The sequence below is a fragment of the Neopelma chrysocephalum genome, unplaced genomic scaffold (genome assembly GCF_003984885.1).
Source record: "Neopelma chrysocephalum unplaced genomic scaffold, ASM398488v2 Primary Assembly neopelma1_26, whole genome shotgun sequence".
Classification (NCBI taxonomy): domain Eukaryota; kingdom Metazoa; phylum Chordata; class Aves; order Passeriformes; family Pipridae; genus Neopelma; species Neopelma chrysocephalum.
Genome location: NW_020897695.1, coordinates 17,513,979 through 17,536,581, shown reverse-complemented (window position 1 = coordinate 17,536,581; position 22,603 = coordinate 17,513,979). Strand labels below are relative to the sequence as shown.

The following is a 22,603-nucleotide window of genomic DNA, read 5'->3' as shown; positions in this document are numbered from 1 at the left end:
GCTAAAAGATAGTTGTTTTTTTCTTAAAATAGAAAATAGTCAGATTCCATAAGATTTAAATATGCCTCTCTATTTATGTTTCCAGGGCAAGTGTTATTTTGCGGTTTTGTTGAATAAGGTATTACAGGACTTAGCTGCAAAGTTGTTGAAGTTTGGAAGTACACCAACATTAGCATTGTTAATGTAATCACATAGATAAGAATTTATTTATATAATTTATTATTCATGAAAGATTCTGCTTTTATGGATTATGGATATGAATTATTTAGCTTATCTGTGCGGTTTCTAGTCTGCATATTTTTATTCTAGTGTTTGTACATACTGCTGGACTACACTTATCAGTGAAATGTCTCATACCTCAGTAGGGTGCTTAATAAAATGGGGGACAAAGGGTGAAGAGAAACCTTCCACATGTAAAGAATTGTAAATGTGTTTTGTATTTACTGAATATGACAAGACTTCTGTGGTGGTTATGAGACTTTGCCACTGTGTATGTTCAAACATTATTAGTTCAAACATGAACTGTGAATGGCTGATGCCCTTTTCCCCTGTCATTTGGGCATTCTTGCAGAAAATTCTGACAAAAAACTGTTAAAAGAGGAAAATCGAATCTGTGAAAGCTGCACTTTGTCTTTCTGTGATAGTTTTCCATGTATGTAGGCTCTTCTCTTCCATATTGCATGTGAACGACTTTATTGAGAACAGATTTACTATGCAAGGAATTGTACAAATCAGTAAGAAATTTGTAGTCTAAAATGGGGAGGACATAACAGATTTGTTGTGTGCATGTTTTATAACAACTGGATAGCGTGGTAAAGTTGAAAGGATCTTCTAAGCAGATTATCTGGTTGATTGGTGTCTTTGGTGAGGCATTTCTCATCCTGGTTACTTTGGTTTTCATTTTGATAAAATTTGTTGCCGTTCTTTGCATGCAAAACCACTATAAATTTAAACAGCATGGAAAACAGAAGTTCTGAAAGGGAATTCCATTCATAAGTCATTTATTAAACAAAACCATAACTTGGGTTATTGGTGAAGATTTTTACAAATTACCAGGTGTTTCTGTCATACCAAATTTTGGGGTTTGGGCCAAAAATTCTAGGAAGTCAAGTATGTGTGTGTGGTACTTATTGTATGCATTCTGTTATCCACTTTTTATCAATCCATATAGCATTGTATCAAAATACTTAAAATGAGTAATTGCCAGGCCATTAGTTCAAAAGCTTATTTCTCCTGTGATCAAGTTTGGAAAGGCCTTACAAAGGCAAAAGAGAAGCAGTTTGACTCTTGTACAATTTGATTTCTCTCTCTGTAGGAGGTACACTGTGCAGTGTTGGGGTTTTGAGAAAGAGCTGTTTCTTTCTGTAGCTCTTTAGAGAGGGAAACAAAATATTAGGACTCAGCCATCTCTGTGTTTGGAAAGACATTGGACAGTCTGTTTATAGCAGAGGGAATAATGAAGCACATGTGGAAATACATGGGAAAATGATAGGAATCATCACTTAGATCATCACTTCTGCTTGGTGGGACCATGTAAGTTGCAGTGAAAATGCCTCAAGAAGGTCTATGGCCCTCTTATGCTGAGTTTTGGTGAATCTTGAGTATCAAGAAAATTCCAGAATACTAGAAGAATATGAATCCTGACTGCAGCACCTGTAGGCAAGAGAGAGATGACCAGAAATCTCAGCCTCCTATTCTGTGTGCTTTGGAAAATTCACCATAGATTTATTTGATGGAAAATTGAGAGAGAGGAATATGACAGTTGTTGTGGTTTTCTGGAAAATAAGTCCTTGGACAATATCATTCTTTGAGATTAAACAATGGGTTGTCTTTACCAACCAAAATTACACATTTCTACTTAGGCATTTGACTTTTAACATTTGATGTTTTTATTTTAAAAGTTAACAGTATATGTGTAGTATATCAATGTGTTTTAAGGGGATTAAGTTATAGGTGACACAAAAACAAGTGTGATGGTTTTCCCATATGAAGACATGGCAACAACATGGCAATAACATGATAAATTGGGGTGTGTTCAAACAATATTAATTTTACAGAATAATTTTGCATGGATAGATATACTGGACTAAAGAGTGCTACAGAAAGAGCTGTGGTCTGGACTGTGTATTTCCAGAATAGGGTGTGATGGTGAAATGGACAAGATACTGTAAGAGTCTTCTTTGATGCTGTGTCAAAAAGGCTGTTACAGTGGCCTGAAGTGGCTTTGAAAACATACTGAAAAAATAATGTGCAGTGAAAAGGAGATTTAAAGAACTAAAGTAAAAAGATTGTTAAAATAGGAATTAAAGATGACATGATAAGTGGCTTTTAAACTTGATGAGGAGAAAATATTAACTGCTAAAGTACTTTTTAATTTGGTGAAGAAAAGTAGAAAACAGCATAGAGCTGGAAGTCAGACATTCACCTTGGAAATGAGGGAAACATTTTGACAGTGATTAACCAGTGGAACAAACTACCAGAGAAGGTGATGATTTTCCACATCTTGACGGCTTTCAAATAAAGAATAGATCCTTTTCTGTAAGTGAGGCTTTAGCCAAATACAAGTTTACCATAAGGGAGTTGAGGAACTGTGAGCTCGTACAACCCTTTGTGCCTTTGGCCTGAGGCTCATTCTGCAGATACTGTTAATGTTGAAAGATCTCCAAGGCCAAACCTATGAGGCACATGTCCAGAACGGTGTTTGCCTAGGGATGAAAAGTCTGCAGGAGCCCCAGTAAGTTAGTAAGTGAATTTTCCTTCTTGAGCTCAATACAGGGTAACTAATTGAATAGCCTGGGGTACTGGAAACCAGAATAAATGATCCTAAAGGTTACTGTGGATCTATTAACTTAATTTCCAGTTTCCTTGTATTAATCCATGCCAAAGACTGAAGTGGAATTTAATGCTGCTGCTGGCTGCATTAGCTTCCGTCTATGTAGCTCTGGTCATAAGGACAGAAGTGCTAGACAACCAGCAGCTGCCCTCAGCAGTTTTTTCCACTTTTTAAAATTACAAGTGCCTGCTGATGTTCTTTCACCTTAAGTGCTAGACAGTGTCAGTGTCTGACACTGACAGATGACTGACAAGGTCAGTGTTTCCATCTCAGTTTGTTGATCGCATTTAAAGTCTCTTAAAGACTTTGAAGTCTTCTAAAGACTTGAAATGATTTTAAACCTTGGAGTCTTGTGTCTTGTTGGGTAGTTTTCCTGACTGGTAAGTATTTGCTAGTAATGCTGTGGGACTGCAAGGAGACAAGCTAGTGTGTGTTAGTGGTACACATGTAAGATTGTATTATAGAGGGTAAAGAAATAGAGAAGTGTGGAAAAAATGTTTTCAAGCACATTAGCAAGATGACTCTTTCAAATTGTAAAAGTATTTACTGGAATCTCTTGCCTATCATACCATTTAATTGAAAGGCAATGATTGTGCTTTTGCTTGCTTATAATGCTTCCTAATGTTGTTGTCTGTTTTGATGGGGACAGCTTGGGCTGCCTTGCAGGGAAGTTTCTTCTTTGGAACAAAAAACCCCCACCAAACCTGGAAGCATCACAAATGTTTACACTTACTACAATATTTTTTCTCTTAACATAGAATAACCACTTTCAGTTTTTGACTTTTTGAACAGTCACTTCATACAGAATGAAGCAGAAATAAATACATCTGGTCTTCATTTGATTTTAATTTACCTTTTTATTTTTAACAGAAATCATGCATCAATGTTAATCTCTTAACAGAAATAAACAATGAAACATGAAGACAGACTGCCAGACAACTCAGAGTAGTGGGGGTGTATAAAATACCCTTTCTTCAACATTTTGCAGTTTCTTCTGTTGTTTCTTATTTCTGAGATACATCACTTCTAAAGCATGTCATGTTCTTCATTTAAGCAAGAGTATTGTGTCATGAGTTCTTTCTTTGTTACAAATAACACAGAAATCTGTCTTTTGTCCTTCTGTAAATCTGAGATGATCCTCAGATTCCACTCGTACAGTGGTTCTATGAGGAAGCTTCTACAAGCCAAGAAACTTTTGCAGCTCTCTAGCATAATCTCCTTCATCTTCTGACATTTCCCTCATGGTGAAAGGGAGAAGGGTGATTTCAGAAGAGGGTTCCTGGCGGATCATTGATATGCTGCTCTTAAAAGAGAGAGAATGCTTTTCAGTACTTATCTGTCCAGCAGTCTTTCTGAGCACATTAAGTGTGTATTTTGTGCATTAAATGCTGCTAAGTTTCTTAAAGTGTCTCAGAAAGGACAGGCCTCAGAATGACAAAATAGATGCTATAAAAATAAATGTTACTGACAGGGTTTTACAAGTTGTTTCATAGCTTCTAGGAACATCTGTCCTGTTTGCTTGGCTATTAGGTTTTTGAGAAAGTGTTTTACTGTATGGTGAAAAAGAGAAAGAATTTTCATGTGTCAACAAAATATTGGAAAACTATTATCTGAAGTGATTGTAATAAATATCCAGAAGGTTGTTATGTTTAAGAAGTATTTTCATTACATTTTTTTACTCTTACCACAGCTAAAAATCACAGTGCTTAAGATGTAGGCATCCATTTTGAGCTCTAGCTTCAGATTTTCACTTGAAAAGCAGTAACCAGAATTTTACATTACTAAATTCAGCATCTCTTACCAGTTGTTTGCTCCTCAGTGTTAATATCTCACTATAAAATGAAATTGTTCTTATTACTGTTAATTGTTTGCATGACTGAAAAAGTTCACTGGCAAGCAGGTAGCAGTTTATAAATGAATTACAGTAATGTCTTTCATGTATTTCAAAGCTTTCATTCTCTGTAATAGAAAATTATTTTGGAATAGGATCTATATTTTATGCTTAGGTTAATGATTTCATTTTTGCTGAGAACATCCTGTGAACCAATATCATTGTTTGGAAATGGTATTTAGCAAAATTCATTTTGACAATGAAAAATTTCTTTCTGAAAACTATTAGGAGTTGACAGCCCTGAGGAATTGGTTCCATGATCAGAATAGTAAAGCTAAATTTTCAACTGTAGTTGTTTCTTGTAGAGTAAATAAATAAAAGAAAAGATACTGAAGGTGTTAGGCTTGGTAGTCACTGTGAAACCCCTTTAGAAGTTTGGGCCATTGTTCTTTGTATTAGTACTTAGATTCTAGAACTTAGATTTATTTATGTGTTGTTTTCTAATTATTACTCTTCACCAGCCTCTGAAATCTTCATCTGTATTTGTGTAAGTTATTTCTTTAATTGTAGCACAATTAAAGGCATATAAGCTAGTTTCTCTGAATTAAAAAGAAGAAAAAATATTTTGTTATCATGCATACATGTTTCGGTAATATGGAGAGGGAATAGAAAATAGATTTTCAGAAGCAGCATCTGCTGGGTTCTAATATGTTGGTGTTGCCTGTCTTTAGATGATAGCTATGATATTATTCTTTAAGTCTCAATAACCAAAATAATTTGGTAAAACACTTGTTCCGTTTAACTCACTTCTTGTGTAACTTGTGTCTTTCCATAGAACTACATAGCTGTGAATTCATATATTATTCTGAATTTATAATCAAACATTTTAATTGTTGTTGTTTTCCTTTCTTTCTAGAATATTTTCTTTCTTGGACATAGTTACTTTGTGTCGCTGTGCACAAGTTTCCAAGGTAGGTATTTCTGTTGAGGTTTTTTTGTTGTTCCTCGGGATGCTGTTCTTTTAATTACATGCAAATAATGGGATTTATTGCAATCTGCTTCCTGAAAAAAAAAAACATTCTCAGACTCTTTGTTTATGAAAAGAAATTACAGTGGTCCCAGTTTTACATTCAGATGTGGACTTAGTTGCTATGTACAAGACTTATAGGCTATGGAAAAGATATCCAGTTGTGTATGCTCTGTATCTGGAGAAAGGATTAAATCCAGTTTGATGTGATGGCATTTGCTTTTTATAAAGCATGTGGCTGTATAACACTATTTTTCAGGTGCATTTTCTGCTTAAAATTCCATGTAGTTTGGTTAACATGCACCATGTGTCTAAGAACAACATCCATCATTTTCTTGCCAAGTACAGAAGGTGTTAAGTAGATGGACTACTAGTAGAGGCAAAAGGCGCACACAAGATATTAGAGAAAGCATGCTAAGTAAGCTTTTATGTTTAGCTTGTCTTAATTTTTTTTCTTGAAATAAAATGAATAATATTCTGTTTCTACATCAACTGTGTACAATGAACTGTATGATTATGTAACATGAATGAACTATTTCATGCTTTCATGCCTTATCTTAATGACAGTTGGGTTTGGTTTTGGTTTTAATTGGTTTTTTGTTTGCTTGTTTGTTTTAATGTATAATTAAGCACGTAACTATTTAATTTCTACAACTGTATGACCCTGGCCTCTAGCTTCAGTAAGTTTTGTGAGTCAGGTAACATCAGATTTCAGCTAAAGCCTACCAAACTGCATAAGAAAACCAAAGGGATTGAATAAATTGTATTTTTCTCTCAGAACTACCTGTCAGTTGGATGTGGTGTTCTTTTTTTTTCTAATTTTCTGCGTATATTTGTGTTTATCTGGCTGTTTTATTTTGTTTTACTTTGAACAACTACTGCTGCGACAGTGAAGGACAAATCAGCACGTGTAAAGGAAAGGCCTGGTCCTAATAGTGGAAAGTCAGCAGTTTTCTGAAAGGTCTCTGTTTTCTCAGAATAGTAACTAGTGAGGTTGAGGAACTGTGGTTTTATTGAAAGGAATGTCATCTGCAGCTACTTTTTTCCTTACAGACTAGCAAAAGTGACTTATTAGACAAATGTACAAAAGCTTTTTTAAAAATGGAGGGTTAAATCTTTCTGTGTATGTACTTGACATTTAATATCTTGCTTTCCTGCATGTTTTACAGCCACAAGTTAGCCTTTGAAGTGTAATCCATTTAGAGGATTTGAGATTAATTTCCACAAATTCTGTTTTTAACTAGTTGATACTGTATGACTACTAGTATTTACAATTTTTTTTAAAAAACACTACCTGAAATTGTCTCGATTGTAATATCTGAATTGCTGAGAGAAAAGTGAGGGGAGCAGGCAGTGGAGGTAATAAATAAACTGTATTTGTTTTCTGTAGGCATGGAATGTTTTAGCTCTGGATGGAAGCAATTGGCAAAGAATAGACCTCTTTAACTTTCAGACGGATATAGAGGTTAGTGTCTTTGGGTATTTTTCATTCTTATGGAGATGTTTAAGAGCACAGCCCATTTTGAGTATCCCACAGACTGTGCTTGCGTTCACACGTTTTAGAGACTAAGTTCAAGATAATAATACTGTGAAGGAGCAAATGGAAAAGAACTCTGTATTTGCCTTTTTCTTTTCCTCTGATGAGTTTCAATATTGGTTGCCAGCTATGTATCAAATAATTTTCACATATCATATACATACAGAGCTCTAGAAATTCAAACCTGCTCATTTCCAGAAGGGAAAGGTGTAAACAGTGCCTCTGCATGGAGTGAGATCCTCGGAATCACTTCTACAATCTATAAGATAATGCTGTTGTTGATCCCAAGTCTCTGTGAGGGGGCCATCTAGTGCTGAAAGCTCTCTGGTCACTTGGCTATGGGATTTGGAGATTGAAGCACTAAAATGCTGAAGAACTTTTCTTACCACTGAGTTGCCTAGTATTGATTTGGTATGTATTTGATTACCATTTTATGACCACTTTTGTAAGGTTTGAACCTTGCATGAAATGCAGGTGCATGTGGATACAGTATATAATGAAAGGATTAGGGCAGACTTGTCTTCTCTATGAAAAACATGTCTATATTAATGCTATCATAGATATGCATAAACAAAATAAAATATGACATCTGAAAATGAAGACAAAAATCCATGGGGAACAACAATTCTATAATTAAATCTGAACTGGTTTATTGTTTGATGATGCAAATTAAATTAAATTTGATGATGCAAATTAAATTAAATTTGATGATGCAAATCTATAATAATAGATTTGCTTTTGAATTTTATGTTTTAGCTTAGTTGTGTGAATAAAATCCAGATGTGTTTCATTTGCTAACTGTGGTACTAATTGTACCTAAAGCTTTACAGTAATATAGACGGTAAATTTTTTTCAACACTCTTTTAAAACTTTATTGCCAACTCCTCTGCTTTACTCTTGTTAAACAAGAGGATCTTGAAGAGGTAGGAGAAAGATTTTGGCCTCTGCCTCAATCTAAATGTGTCAAAAGAGACTTGGAGCTTTAATATCATCTTTTCAGTTGCTTTTGAAAAAACTTGTTTTTTTTGTTTGCTAAGAAATAAATTAAAACCCAAGAGGTCTGCGGTCCTTCTGTTGATAAGCCTTTTGTATGTTTGAATTATTTTTCTGGTATTTAGAAACACAGTTTTGTATTTTTAAGTTTTTGATATGTTTATCTTATGTTTTATCTAGTGGTGTTGCCCTTTGAAATCCTGTATAGGATTTGAAATCCTATATAGGATGCAGCATGGGATTCAAAGGAGAAGGAATGAAATTAAGTTATGATCCTCTTTTGCTATAAGAAGTTATTGTGGTTTGGAGCAATTCAGTTAGTTCAGTATGTTATATTTAAGTGCATTTGTAATATAAACCCCTTAAATTTACTCCTACAAGTGTGTTTAACCAGCAGTTATTACACAAAATAGTTCTTAAATGAGATACAGTTTCATGTTTGATGTCTAAGAACTCTGGTTTTTCTTCAGCTGTTTTAGTAACATATTTTTTTATCTATAGATTCAGGACAGTAATGGTGCTGATTGTATTTGATAACTTTTTGCTCAGTTGGACATTGTACTGTTTGGTGATTTTTCGATTCGTGCTTGATCTGAGAATATTGAATAATGAAAAATTAGGTTCTGTGAAATTTTCCATATTTAAGCCCTCATGTAGTTAAAGAATAAAGTGAGAAGGGAGGGCAAAACCTATTAAAAAATGTTTATTTTCTATCAAAGATGTATGAAGATCTTCTTGAAGTTAAATGTGCCTTAGGATTTCTTGGTATGTGGAACCAGTTGTAAGCTGAGGTGAATTGAAGAACTAGTTTTTTGAGTGACAGAATTATTCAAACAGTTAAATGCATTTATTGTAACAATTGTAACAAATGTGGATAGAGCCTTCCTAAATCTTCGTTCGCAAAGCCTAGCCATGAGTGAAATGCATTTAAATGCACTAAAGTTGTCTTCTTTGGTATGCTTGTTGTTGGGGGTTTTTACATGCTTAAAGAAATAAATGGGTTTGGGAAAACTTATCTCATTATTTGTTTCTGTTTTCTTTGAATAATTCATTAGGGTTTCTGCAATGGAAATTGAACTTGCATTATATGTTATTCATTGAAGAATTTATCCTTACAGGTATCCTTAAAGGTATTTGGCCTTGGCTGAGAAATAATTCTGGTTAATCAGAAAGATTTAAAAAATACATAATTTTCAGTTTGTTTGTTTTGGTGTAAGTTCTTCTCAGAGAGAAGATAAGCAATGTTACTTATGGACTAAGAAACAAGCTCTGATAAGAAAGTATTTTCACACAGTGATAGCCACGACTTAAGTATTAGAGAAGAACAATAAAATGTAAGAAACATTTTACCGTTTCAGTAAAAATTGTTACCATCCCATGTGGAGAGGAAAACAACAACAACAAAGTCTCTACCGACCTGTAATTCTATATGTATTTCTTCTTTCGGAAAAGAAAGGGAGAGAAAAAGATACAAGGTGCTGTTAGGTGTTAGTCCTGTTGCTGGTGTTCCCACCAAGGTGTTCAGCACCTTTCAATTGCAGCCAGCCCTGTAGCAGGAACTGTGAAACAGGAACTTAACCAGGGCTGTAGTGACACACTGGCCCAAGCGAGTCTTTGTGGACAATTTAAACTTACATGCTGTACTTGTGACTGTGATTCCTGAGGAATGGGCATGCCTCCCATGCCACCTGTGGGGCAGTTCTTTGGGTTCCCTACACATCTGACAAAACTTGAAGGTCATTTTAGTAGTTTTGTTGTGTAGGGTCTGCTGTGGCAAAAAGTTGAGCCATGTGTGATCAAATGAAAAAAAGGAAGAGAGAACTAAAGATTGAATTGAGCAGCACCTCAGTGTGGGTGGAGATTCTCAACGGGTAACTGTTTTTTCTTAAGGCAGCAAAAGAAATTCAAAGAGATGCAGTTTCTAGTAGGGAATAGCTGGGTCTGGTCTTAATTCCCAGCATTTTTAATTTGGTTAGAGTGTTATGTCAGAGTAGAACTCAACAAAATCTTCCTTTTATTTGGTTTAAGGGTCGTGTTGTGGAAAATATATCGAAAAGGTGTGGTGGGTTCCTGAGACAACTTAGTCTGAGAGGATGTCTTGGTGTTGGAGACTCCTCTTTAAAGTAAGTATAATCCTCAAGCACTTGTTTCCTAATGTCTGGACCAAAAGCAATTACTGTTACATTGTTTGCATTTCTGAGTACTGACTGATGACCAAAATGGGATACTTAAGTAAGTACTAAGTACCTTAATAATGACTAAATGAGATGTCATTTTGAGATCAAAATATAGCTACTGTTATTTTCTGGAAATGAACTAACAAATGGGAGCTGTGCTTTTCAGAAATGTGTCTTTTTCTTTCATTAGAATTATGTTGATATTGCTCCATTTTCAGGACTATACTGTGGTATCCTACAATAGTCAGAGAATCAAGATTAGTGGTCATTTTATAGTTTATCATCTAGTCTGGACAAGAGATGACCCTAACAATGGGAGAGAGAATGAAGACTGATACAATTAAGTGCCTACAAAATCAGGAAAGACCTGGGTTACTCTTCTTGCTCTAATATAAGAACAGGCAGGCAATGGGAACAACTTGGGGGACTCTAAGTAGTGACAGTGGCCCTTCTTTTTACACGGTATATAAACTGAACTGTGCAGTTTGTTTCCACAAGGTTGTTTGAATCTGTATGAGCTTTTTCTAATCCAAGCTGTTTAGCCAGGTTCCTTTGGATATTTCTCTGAGTATTTAAACCCGAAGATGCTATTTTCAGCTGAATGTTTGGAAGAAGGCTTGGGGTGTAAAATATAAGCACAAAGATTTTGTTAAGCAGTGGGCATTAAGCTAGTGACCTTTAGCTATTGCTAAAATTTGTAAGTAAGTCTAATTCATTGATTTTTTTGTCTCTAGAGTAAGTTCTTGCAGCAACTAGGTAAGCAATGATTGCTTTAGTAACCCAAATGGGCATCCTAGCTTCAAACCCAAAGATTTCTCTGCCTCTGGGCCATCCCCCTAACTGCTCCCTGGTGTCTCCACCTTCAGGCAGTCTTGCCTTCTCATGGGAAAATGCATGTTGTTGCCTCTCCTAGATTACTGGCAACTGCTATCAAAAAAGAGTTAGTCCCAACCACAGTTAACTTTCTGCAGTGCTCTTTCAAGTTCCCAGAGCATTCAGAGACGGTCCCTGTGTCCTCGGTAGGGAATGCAGTGGCAGAAGTGGAAGAAGGGGAGGTGGCAGGACCTGAGAGAGGTAGCAAGTACCATGGTGAGGAGCTAGCAGGGAAGGCATTGAGACAGGTGTAGGAGGAAAGAGTCAGGATGGTAGATGGCAGTTTTCTGCCCAATAACTCCATGTTCACACTTAGTTTAGTCTCTCAGCTGTGTTTTTTGGGACACTAAGGGCTAGGAGACTGCAGTGAGAGTTGCAAATAGGACCAAAAATCCTATGATTGATCCTATTTTGGAGATGGGATATTTGAAAATAGTTATTTATTTAGTAAGCAGATACTTAGTATTAATCAGTTCAGTGCATAACATGTATGTTGTAGGGATGATACAGCTGGTCATGCCAGCAGATAACAGGACAGTCTTAGCTGAGAGCGGCCGCCAGACTGTGACCAGTATTCACCCATGTGCATCCTTAACAACCAGCTGGTGCAGAGGGTGGTGTCTAAGATACTTTGCAAAAGAAGATGTGTCACCTCTGACATATAAGGAGATTATATTGAAATTAACAAATGAATGATAAGTGCATGACTTTTAAGACTTTCAAAATATTAGCATGAGAAAGGTGGCTTTAATTTTCAGATACTTGTCCAAAAGTGGCTTTTTGTATAAGGCTATTTGTGTTGAGTTTTGTGTATTTATCCTTCTTCTACATCAACTTTCGTGTAAAATAGCCAATTATTGATGTAGGTATTGGCTATGTAAGTACTGAATGTTTGTGACAGCTTTCTTGGGACTGTCCCATGCTTGAATCTCAGGGGCAGTTTGCTATTCCTCCAGAATGTAACATCTTTCCAAGTGATTTGAAGAGTATCTTCATTGTAAATCTCCCTCCAGTACATGAATTTCAGAATAGTTGTTTTGAGAATTAAAGTGGAAACTCTCGCAGTATAACTGCTTGCTGGGTTTTTCTCCGTTGTTTTCAATCCACTCTGGAGAGCCAGGAAGTTGTTACCAGCTGAGTGTGTAGTCAGATCTTTTAACCGGGGCAAGCCTCCAGACAAAACTGTTTTTGTGTGTTTCCTTCGCCCCTGCCAATAAAATCCATGCAGTTGAAGGAAACATGGGCATAAACCCAGTGTTCTGAACTGCAACACAGCTGTAAATATTACTCTGCAGAGATGAAAAGAACGTTTTTGTATTTCTTCAGGGCAATTAGTACATACAGGCTCTCAGCAGTATAATAGCTCCAATCATCCTTAAGTTCATACCCAGTAGTGCACAGTGATGCATTTTAATTTTGAAAATAATAAATAAGCAATTTGCAGCCCACTGGGCTTTCCACTGGTAGTCCAATATTTCTGTATTGTACCAGGTATGTCCCTTTTCATTCGCTGTGGGAACAAGCTCCCTAATAAGACGTACAAAGGCTTCAGTAATAAGATGTGCAAAATCTCTCCCCAGAAGCTTAATGTTTAACTGATGTAGTACTTAAACGTTTTTGTTTATGCCCTTTGTCTTTTTAGTTACAGCATTTGAAGCAAGGCAGTTCTGGCTTATATGTGACAGAACTAACCACTTTGCCCAAGTGGTGTTTGGGAGAGAAACAACACTTACCTTAGACAGAAACTTGCAGTAGGAAAAGGAAAAAGCAACCACTAGGACGGATGTATTTGGGGAATACTTGGAAATTACTCTGTGACTTAAAGATTAAGTTTTTTGACCAAGGTGGAGGGAGGTGTGGGACAGAGCGCACTCTAGTGACTGTGTTACCACTTGTGATGTTATATTAATTCAGCTTTTTGTTGCTGTTTTAGGACCTTTGCACAGAACTGCAGAAACATCGAACACTTAAATCTAAATGGGTGCACAAAAATCACTGACAGGTAAGTCAAAGAGGTTTTTTGATTGATGGGAAAATTTGGAAAAAGAAGTAGCTGAAGGTATTTTTAGTGTGTCTGCTGTTTTGCAGCACGTGTTACAGTCTTAGCAGATTCTGTTCCAAGCTGAAACATCTGGATCTAACATCTTGCGTAGCCATCACAAACAGCTCTTTGAAAGGCTTGAGGTAAGAAGTTTTCACTGTTTTGTGTTAAACAAAAGTGTTTAAAGAGCTGTTCAGCATTTAATAAAGTTTAAAAAATTGGTGCTGAACCTTAATACTGTGAATCAGCACTGACTGTATTATATATCTAGGACTTCTTGGGTGTAGACTATGCTGTTTGTGTGTGGTCTTTTCTCATGACTTTTCTGTGGAGGCCTGGCACAGTCCACTGGCTATCATTAATTTCTAACAGTGTATTTAATTTGGGTTTCCCACTGTTATGACTATTTGAAGGCTGGATTTAACTTTATGTATTTTTTTAATTCTCCCAGTGAGGGTTGCAGAAATCTGGAACATTTGAATCTTTCCTGGTGTGATCAGATTACGAAGGATGGTATTGAAGCACTGGTGAAAGGGTGTAGTGGACTAAAAGCTCTGTTTCTTAGAGGTTGCACACAGGTACATAATTGCTTGGGTGATCCTTTAGGAATAAAATTTTATTTTGGGTTTTTGAAATCTCCATGAATTAAAAAATACTGGTTTTGTTATGTGATTTTGTTCAATATTGCAAGATGTGTACATTCTTTGGGTTGCTTTGCTGTGCTTTTAATTTCTTGTTTCTTTTCCTATTTCTGATTTAATTACTAAATACAGTTAGAAGATGAAGCACTGAAACACATTCAAAATCACTGTCATGAACTTGTAATCCTGAATTTGCAATCCTGTACAGTAAGTATTTGAACTTAGAAAAATACATACTCTAAGAATCAGAAACCAGTTAAATCAGTCAAATAGTACATTTCTGCAGTTTATAGAATTTTGTGTGGAATAGAGGTCTTGAATGAGCTGGGTGTTTCTACAGCTGAGTGTGGACTTGGAGTGTTATTTTTTTCCCCCTCATTACATCTGTGACTGTGGCAAGCTCTAGAGTAAGAATTAACTGCATTCATTCAGTTATCATGAACTGTGTAACATCTTGGTCTATTCATAATTCTAAGGCTTCTAATTGAGCAGAAGTCATGTTCTGGGCTACATAATTGAGGGTAAAATGTAATGGCATCATAACTGAAGATGATTCAGAACCCTCAAAGTAGCAGAAGGGCATGCTTTTACAATATTAATGGAAGAACACATTCATTTGTAATGAAATGACTGGGAATCATTCATGTACTTTTAGTTCTACTTAAAGAACACAAATGAGATTTGCTCTGGTTTATTTTTGCTTTTTTGTTGTTTCTGATGTGACTTTTAAGGAATGGGAAAGACTTTCTTTTAGATTTTAAATATATTTAAGTCATTCTTTACCTGCAAATAAGCCTTAGAAAATACTGAAATAAATTAGAATTTCAGTGTTTCAGTCATGCAAATTTGAATAATGAATTTAGATTTTTGTTCGTTTGTTTTTGGGAAATTTTCTAGCTTTATTGCTAGAGGGTATCATAAAAATCTGCTAAAACTTTCAAATCTGTGTTATGGATTGTTCCCAAATGAATGTGGCATGGGAACATCTTTTCTTAAGATTGGATGAAAATTTTTTTACCCAAGAGATTTCTTTGAAGTGTTGGTCATTGCTGAGTGTTGGGAATTATTAAAAATTACATTAAAAATTGCAGAAATCAAGAACAATATGAATACAAAGCTTGAGCTTCCGTGCACCGACCGGATGTTTAGTGAAAGGGAATTTTTCAGATTTTTTCGGTCTGAATTTAGGTGCCCACTGAAGTTGGGTACCTGAAGATAACGGGAATGAAAGGAAGTTCCTTCTTTTGGTCAGAACCACACTTAAATAAAGTCAGTATGTAATTTCCTCCCCTTTCACTCTTCCTTCTGCCGTTCTCCTTCTGCAGAGTTCTTTTTCTGTTGTGTTTTACCTGAGACTAATGAAGAATGAAAAAGCCAGCCTTTTCTGATTATTTTTGTGGAAGGCTCTCAAGAGGTCTGATGATAATCAGTTACTATCTCTTCTGCTTAATAGGGGCATTGGCATAGAAGTGTACCAGAGTTTTCCCTTGGCCAGGGTGTCTATTGTCATGTAGCACAAACAAAAAAGCCTCCTGAGTGAAAGTATTTTTCCCTTTGAATTTTTTGAGTTGATAGTCCTACCTACATCAGTAGTAGTCCTACATGTGCTTTAAAGCTTTATTTCACTGGAGATGTGTCCTGTTTGCTATGGCTTTGAAGCACTTTTCCACAAACAGCCAGACTCCTTATGATCAAAGGTTAGCACGGATTTTTACGCAGCGGGTCTCCTTGTGCTTTATATGGTCCACACAGTAATTCTGGTGGCTGTGTTTTATGGACCTTGTAAAATGCTAAGCCAGCACCAGCAGCTATGGAATGTACTTATATTATCTCTGGAAACTGCACTTTTGAAAGGTACCATCTTTAGAGAAAGATTTTAGAAACTGGAGACTTGCAGGCATTTTTTTGAGCACTTTTCTGAGAGTGATGTAGGCATTGAAATCACAAGCAATTTCAAAATGGAAAGTTTTCATATATAACTTGAGGGCTTTGTACATCAACAGCAGCATAAAATTTACATAGTCCTTACCTGCAGAATAGTTCTGTTTCCCAGTAATAGTGTCATGACTATCTCTCAAAGGAAATGATACAGTTCCAGCAAATAACGTGGTTTTGGAGAGGCAAAATCAGAAATACCTGATTGATGTTGAAATTTTATTTTAAAAAAAAACAAGAAAACTTACCCTCTTAATGGTAGATGACGCGAATCCTTCTGGAATACGAGACTTGTAGTTTTCTGTCTATAAAAATTTAATTTGACAGAACAAGTTGCAGATCTAAACTTCTGATATTAAAAAGTGCTGGGTTGGAGGAGGGAGCATAAAGTAATCTCTATGCTGAGCTACTGCTGTTTCTCATCCTGTTTTCATCTGTGAAAGGTAATGTTTGTGGTAATAGCCTCAGAAATATGCTACAGTTGTATTAACATATATATATGAGGGGCTTATAAAAGGAATGTGTATTTTCCGTTAAAAATACAGTAGATGTGTTTGTTACTATTGTAAGAGTAATATTAAGCCAGGAAATAAAACAACCTGTTTCACCATGAAGGATTAGTCATACAGCAGAAAAATTAAATTCATGCCATTAGGAGTGGGAGGAGGAAAGAAAACTTCTTCCAGAATAGAAGATTTGTGAACAAAATAGTATTTGCACACCCCCCAATAATCTAGTTCCTGTTGCTGTTTTGTGTGCACTTGTGATGGGGCTATTTCTTGTAGTCCCCGTTTCAGAGAGAGAACTTTTTTGTTCATATTCCAAATTTAGAGTTACTCTTTTCACAATATCTAGTACAAAACAATTTTGAGAAATGTAAAACCTTGTTTAAGTTAAATCTTTCATCTAAAGGCATGGGGTAGGGCAAACCTGTGAAGAATGCAGGTTTGATTGTTTACCTGTAACTCTTGCTTCAAAAATTATCTGAAGGTGAAAGATTTTTGCCCTTGGGTCCTACTGCACCAGTGCAAAATAGGTGGTTACCTCTCCTGCTGTCAGGCTTTAAGTTCTCTTTTGCACTGTTCCTGAACTTACACATACACAGTCACTGGAATGGAAGATCTGGACTCCATAAACCTATAGGAAGCAAACACAATTGAAAGAAAGAGATGTGAAAAATTATAAAACAAAAGCAAAGTGAAAAAGGAAGACAGCAACAAACAACTCTCACTCTATGCTTCAGACTGCCTTTGAGTAGGACTTGAGGTCTTGGAAAAATATGTAGATAAGTAGGAATTGTGTGTGTTGATTATCTTCACTATAATGGTTTCACGATGGTATTTTTTGGTTGAATGTCTGGGTTGCCTTGGTTTACGTTCAGCATGACAACAGCAGTTCAGTAATGTGTGTTGATTACCAGTAAAAGCTGTGCTGTTATTGCTGTGTAATCTTAGCTGATTACTTGATAAGGGAGTAACTTCAACCTTCTTCTGTGTTGCAGCAAATTTCAGATGAAGGCATTGTAAAAATCTGTAGAGGATGCCATAGACTCCAATCACTCTGTGTTTCAGGCTGTAGCAACCTTACAGATGCTTCTCTCACAGCACTTGGTCTAAACTGTCCAAGGCTGAAGTGAGTATGTCGTGAGCTTGTTGTAAGTATGTCATGTTGTTACTGGCCTCGGGTAGGAAATTCACTTCTGAAGATAATGAGCTGATGTCCACAGACTTGATTTAGCTCTGTGTTGTTTGCATTACCTTTGCAGTCAAAACATTAAGTTAGAAGTACCAGCTTAGAATATAAGCTCAAGGGCTGGTCCTCTGTAGATATCATATTAATGTAGTTCACTGTGTATTGGAAAAACAAGAGTTAATATATGACAAATGAAAGATGTTGAACCTAGCAGTTCAATTCTGTGCTTCTAGCTAAATATTTTAGGTACTAATTACAAGCCAGAAGAAAAGAAGATATAAAGCCCATTGTTTTTTTAAAAGGTAAAAATATCTGTAGATGTGTTGTGTCTTGTGATGTTTGTACTCTGATGTGGCTTTATGCAGTCATTTGTCTTGCAAAAAAAAGCTTAATCATATCTGAGCATTTTATTTACAGATTTTATACAAATGTGTTCTAATATGCTCTGTAATACATCCTAGGTGTTCTTAAACTCTGATATAGAGCGTGCTAATGTCTTTGCAAACACTGAGGACTGGTATTTATGAGATATGTTTTGAGCAGTAGGGGCTTATCAGTTAAAAATAATATAAACTTTTACTTTGGTGTAATTTGTGCTAACATATTTCTTGTGGTGGAGTTCTCAGAAGTGCAGACAGCTTTGACTTTTATAACGAGGCCATCATGCAACAGCTCTCTGTGTGTAGAGACATTTAATTCTTAGAAGGTCTCATTTTAGTGTAAATTAAATCAAAGGGTAAGATTTTTGGATCACACTAAATTGTCATTTATGACAGGAACATGCAGGAGTGGCAACTTGTTATACTTCAATCACAGGTAGAGGAAAAGTGTCAATTGTTGAAATTAGGGCAAGCTGCATTCAAATGCCAGTGTGCATTATGCTGACACACTGTGTTCCTTTAGCTGATAGAGTGAAAAAGAGCTTTTGTTACTGTAAAAAACCTGTCCTTAGAACAATTCCAGAGTGACAGTCCCCTTCATGTAACTGTTCATACTTACAAAGCTTTTGTGTGCCAGTGGTAGGGGCTTAGGAGTCTTCTGACACACTGAATTGTGTTCCTTGGAAAGCTGTGCTGTTATTACTGGTCTTTTCCCACTGTTTCTCTTGTTCTCTCAATTCATGGCTCCTACTGGAAATAAAAGGAGCTCTAAAGTGGTATTAGCTCTGCAATTCTTTCCAAGGGCAATACAACTGCGGCAGGAATTGTTTTGACTTTGGTAGGTAAACTGTTAGCCTCTGTCTGTGCCACGAGGGGGAAGGCGTCTGCCATTCTTCTGCTGTAATAAGGAACAGTATAAGGAAACAGAATGACCTTTTGCAGTGATTACTGCCGAGGATTAGTGCATATTGGAAGGACAGATGATACAGCTGGTTACATGTAGAGTTTTGGGATTGTGTATGCAAAGTACTTGATAAAAATTATGTTGGAAATCAAAGGGAAATGTAATGCCACACTTGCTCATATCTTCTGAATATTTTGTGGTTGAGTATGAAAGAAAACTCTGCTGCCTCTGCTGAACATACTGGCCCTGTTAGAAACCTTTCAGTATTTTCTATGCTGTGCTACTCTCACTTCATTTCAGGGTCTTGAACATCCTACTATGGCTGCTTTCCATGATACTGCTGTGTTCTGCAGCTGTTAGCACTCACAAATGATGTCTCATCGGAAAAAACCCTAAGCTTGACCTTTTAGCTGACCCTTCAGCTGTATTTCTTACCTCAAATCAAGATATAGGTGTCTTCTCATCCCTCTCTATATCTGCTCTTTTAGGTGCTTGATACCTTCTCTTCTTTTTTCTTCGTTAGCATTTTTTAGTGTTAAAATACTGGGAGGTGTTTTGGTGAGGCTTATCAAGAAAAGCACTGGTGAACCATGCATGCCTTTGGTTGGGCCTGTGAAAATTAGGATCATATTCCTTTTAACCCCACCTGCTGCTAATTCAACAGGAGTAGGGAGGTGCTGTGTTCGAAGACACTCCAGGCGTGCCCAAAAGACATCTGTAGACAATAAATTTAACTGTGAGGTCTGTCTGAACATTGCTTTGTGGTGGTGGGAAATCTGCTCTTTTGTCTCATCAGCTCCTATGATAGGAATGTTGTCACAAATCACTAGATAGGAGACACATGTCAGCTGTATCAGGAAAAAAGAAGACCTCTCTGTATTTAAGTACAATCACTAAAACAAAAACAAAAATTAGAATTTTGCTAATTTTCATGCTGCCCAGTGCCTTCCCACCTGTTTCTTCATGCTGGGGCCTTATTCATGCAGCGTGTGTATATACAGCTCACTCCCCATTCTGCTTCCCAGACTAGCTGCATACCCAATTTCAGGAAAGCAAGAATTGTTGTGCTCTGCTTTCTTATTACTCTGTTTCTATATTTTCAACTGGATGGGCAGTAAGTAGCATCCTTGCTATTTTACATGTTGCAGTCGTCGTTCTCCCCACCTCCCTTCAAAGTCAAACATGTAATAAGGTGGGGTTCATAGCAAGTAATTGATGAAAGGAGTTAGAAGGGTAATCTTGGGGTGTTTGTGTGGTGGTGAGTTTTTTCCTTCCTGTTTGGTATCCTAGGTAATTTTCAGAGTAGCTAAGAGTATTTTATGATAGGCTGCTAGCTACCGTTGGTGGAAGGGCACAGAGTTCCCAAATGTGAGTCTGGAAAGAAAGTTCAGAGGTGTTAGAACCATCCATTTGGGAAAAGGTATCTATCTTGCACCTCTCTGCTGGCTGTTTTTGAGTTTCTGTCATACTTCCTTGTTGAAGACTAGAACTCTGGAAGAGGTTTTTCAAGAATGTATCCCATGGGGCTGCTCAACTCTCAACTTGGCTGCTCTCTTGTTTTTGGCTCGGTGGAGGCTGATCCAGCAAAGTCATAGTCAGAGCCCCATATCCTGTATTTTGGTGGGGTTGTATTTAGTTCATGCATACAGCGTGGCTTTTCCCTTTGCGCTTTGTCTCTAGGGAGCATTCTAATGACCTCCTAAGCCAGTGGAAGGATCTGGAAGCCTCTAAGTGTTGCCACAGCAAGAAGTTCTTTTGTCCATCTTTCCCTGCCTCCTCCCCACCAGCCCCAGTATAGCAGTAGTGTTTGCTGTGGTGAGTAAGTTGCACTTAGTTTGTGCTGCTCATTACACGGCGCTGTCGTTTCCCCTTGTTCATCTTGATACTTACTCCACCTGCAAAGTAAAGTTTTCATTAAAAAAAGGAAAATTTAAACAAAGACAACAAAACATTAATGGGATAGAGCCTGTTGTGCATGCTAGTGATGCTGTTTGGGGCAGTTGACTTATTTTTCTTGGTCAGTACTGCTCACCAGTGCCTCTCGGAAGAGTGTTAGGATTATCTTTCCAAAACAATATGCTGTTTTCTTTAAGGTTGTGTTGGCACAGTTTGTTGTTTTTACTGTGGGCTTGGAGATTTTAGGATCCTTGCTTTTTGGTAACTTGCTTCACTGTGCTTCATGCTGAGGCTCTGAGGGAATTTCTAGTAAGCAGTTTTTCAATTTTGGGGCTTCCCAGCAGCCTATGTTTAGATAACGGGTTTTAGATGCAGGCTTCATCTACATTTTCCTTATCTCAGGATTTATTCTTAAAAATATATCTTTCCTCAGGTAACACATGAGAAAACTTGGGTGTTATGCTCTAACTGAATGAAACAAGAGGTTGAAATGATTGTGTATAATTTTTTTCCACTAAATGTTGAGATTCAAGGATTGAATTTAATCTGTTCTGTGACTATTAGAATCTTCTGATAAGCTGGATCAAAAGTCTGCTTTATAATTGCTAATTGCTGTGAAAAATAGGCATACACATATTTACTTTTGCTATTGAGAGCTTTAAGTTGCAGAAGACAGGTTTGTATCTCAAATGCATTTGCTTTTCTCTGTGTTAATGTTTCTTTTTTAACATTTAAAACTTTTCCAGGATTTTGGAAGCTGCGAGATGTTCACACCTTACAGATGCTGGGTTTACCCTTCTAGCACGGGTAAGGGTCATTTCAGAAGGTTGGAGCTTGCCTTGTTTTCATTGCTGCTGAGCAGCTGTGAATTGATGTACTCCTGCTGGGAAAGAATAGGAGAAGTGGAAAACTATAGTAGAAAGAATTCAGTAGAAGAGGGGACCGAAAAGTTATTTTATTTCTGGATTATACTTAGATCTGCAACTTGATCTAATTTGCCATCTATCATTGCATTTTTCACTTTTTTCCTCTGTTTTTTTAGTTTGTTTCAGTTGAATTTATTATCCTTATTGTAATTCTAAACTTGTGTTACATATTCTCACCAGATTTCCCCTAGAAAGATGTCACATACCCCTGTGATATTTGCATCAAAAAAATCATCATATAATAGATTATTCTGAGCATACCCTTGAGTTACAGAATGTTTACATTATACATTATAAACTACAAGCACTTTTGCCCTGATTCATGCTGGAAATATGTAAAGTAAGCATATTGGTTTTATAAAATGCTTCAAGTTAGACTTGCTTGCTTGCTGGTTTAGGAAATCTGAACATAAAAATAATACTCTGTAAGTGGGATTCGTTTATGCTGCTGATATTTAGTGTGAATGGAAGGGCGACATTTTAGCCTCAGTGCTTAAACAGAGTGGTTTTCTAATCATTCAGCACTACAGGAGTCACCTCAAGCCTGCTTTTGGGGGCTGCAAGTTAAACCATTTTTTCCTATTCCTGAAAAAAACAGGCTGGGAATTGAGCTGTTGCACTATGTGGTCTGCTGCAAAGTCACAAGGCTGCATCATTTTCTTGAAATTAGTCATGATCAGAGGTTGAAAGCACTTCTGAAAGCTTGCTGACGATCTCTCATACTGCTGGAAAAATTGCTTGTGTAGATGTGATGTGCAGCTTTCTCCCAGCCTTAAAGTAGAGCCTATTTTAATATTTTCAGCATTCATTGGCAAAATAAATTGGTTTTAAGGCTTCTTTCTAAATGTATAATGATGAAGAGAGATGTTCCCTGGGCTTAAGTGTGTTTCAGATGAGTTTGATGCAGGCTGATATAC

General features: G+C 36.7%; 1 protein-coding gene across 4 annotated transcripts in view; it reads left to right on the top strand.

Annotated features, from left to right (window-relative positions):
- Positions 1 to 22,603, top strand: part of FBXL2 (F-box and leucine rich repeat protein 2) — a 51,723-nt gene that overhangs the window by 21,775 nt on the left and 7,345 nt on the right. For 3 of the 4 annotated variants that reach the window (XM_027675775.1, XM_027675774.1, XM_027675776.1), the window contains exons 3-11: positions 5,581 to 5,635; positions 7,082 to 7,156; positions 10,250 to 10,344; positions 13,205 to 13,273; positions 13,360 to 13,455; positions 13,764 to 13,890; positions 14,086 to 14,160; positions 17,390 to 17,520; positions 21,507 to 21,567. In XM_027675775.1, the coding sequence (XP_027531576.1) occupies positions 5,581 to 5,635; positions 7,082 to 7,156; positions 10,250 to 10,344; positions 13,205 to 13,273; positions 13,360 to 13,455; positions 13,764 to 13,890; positions 14,086 to 14,160; positions 17,390 to 17,520; positions 21,507 to 21,567 (784 nt within the window). Of the gene's footprint in view, positions 1 to 5,580; positions 5,636 to 7,081; positions 7,157 to 10,249; positions 10,345 to 13,204; positions 13,274 to 13,340; positions 13,456 to 13,763; positions 13,891 to 14,085; positions 14,161 to 17,389; positions 17,521 to 21,506; positions 21,568 to 22,603 lie in introns of those variants that run through there. The other variant, XM_027675777.1, reaches the window with a different exon arrangement.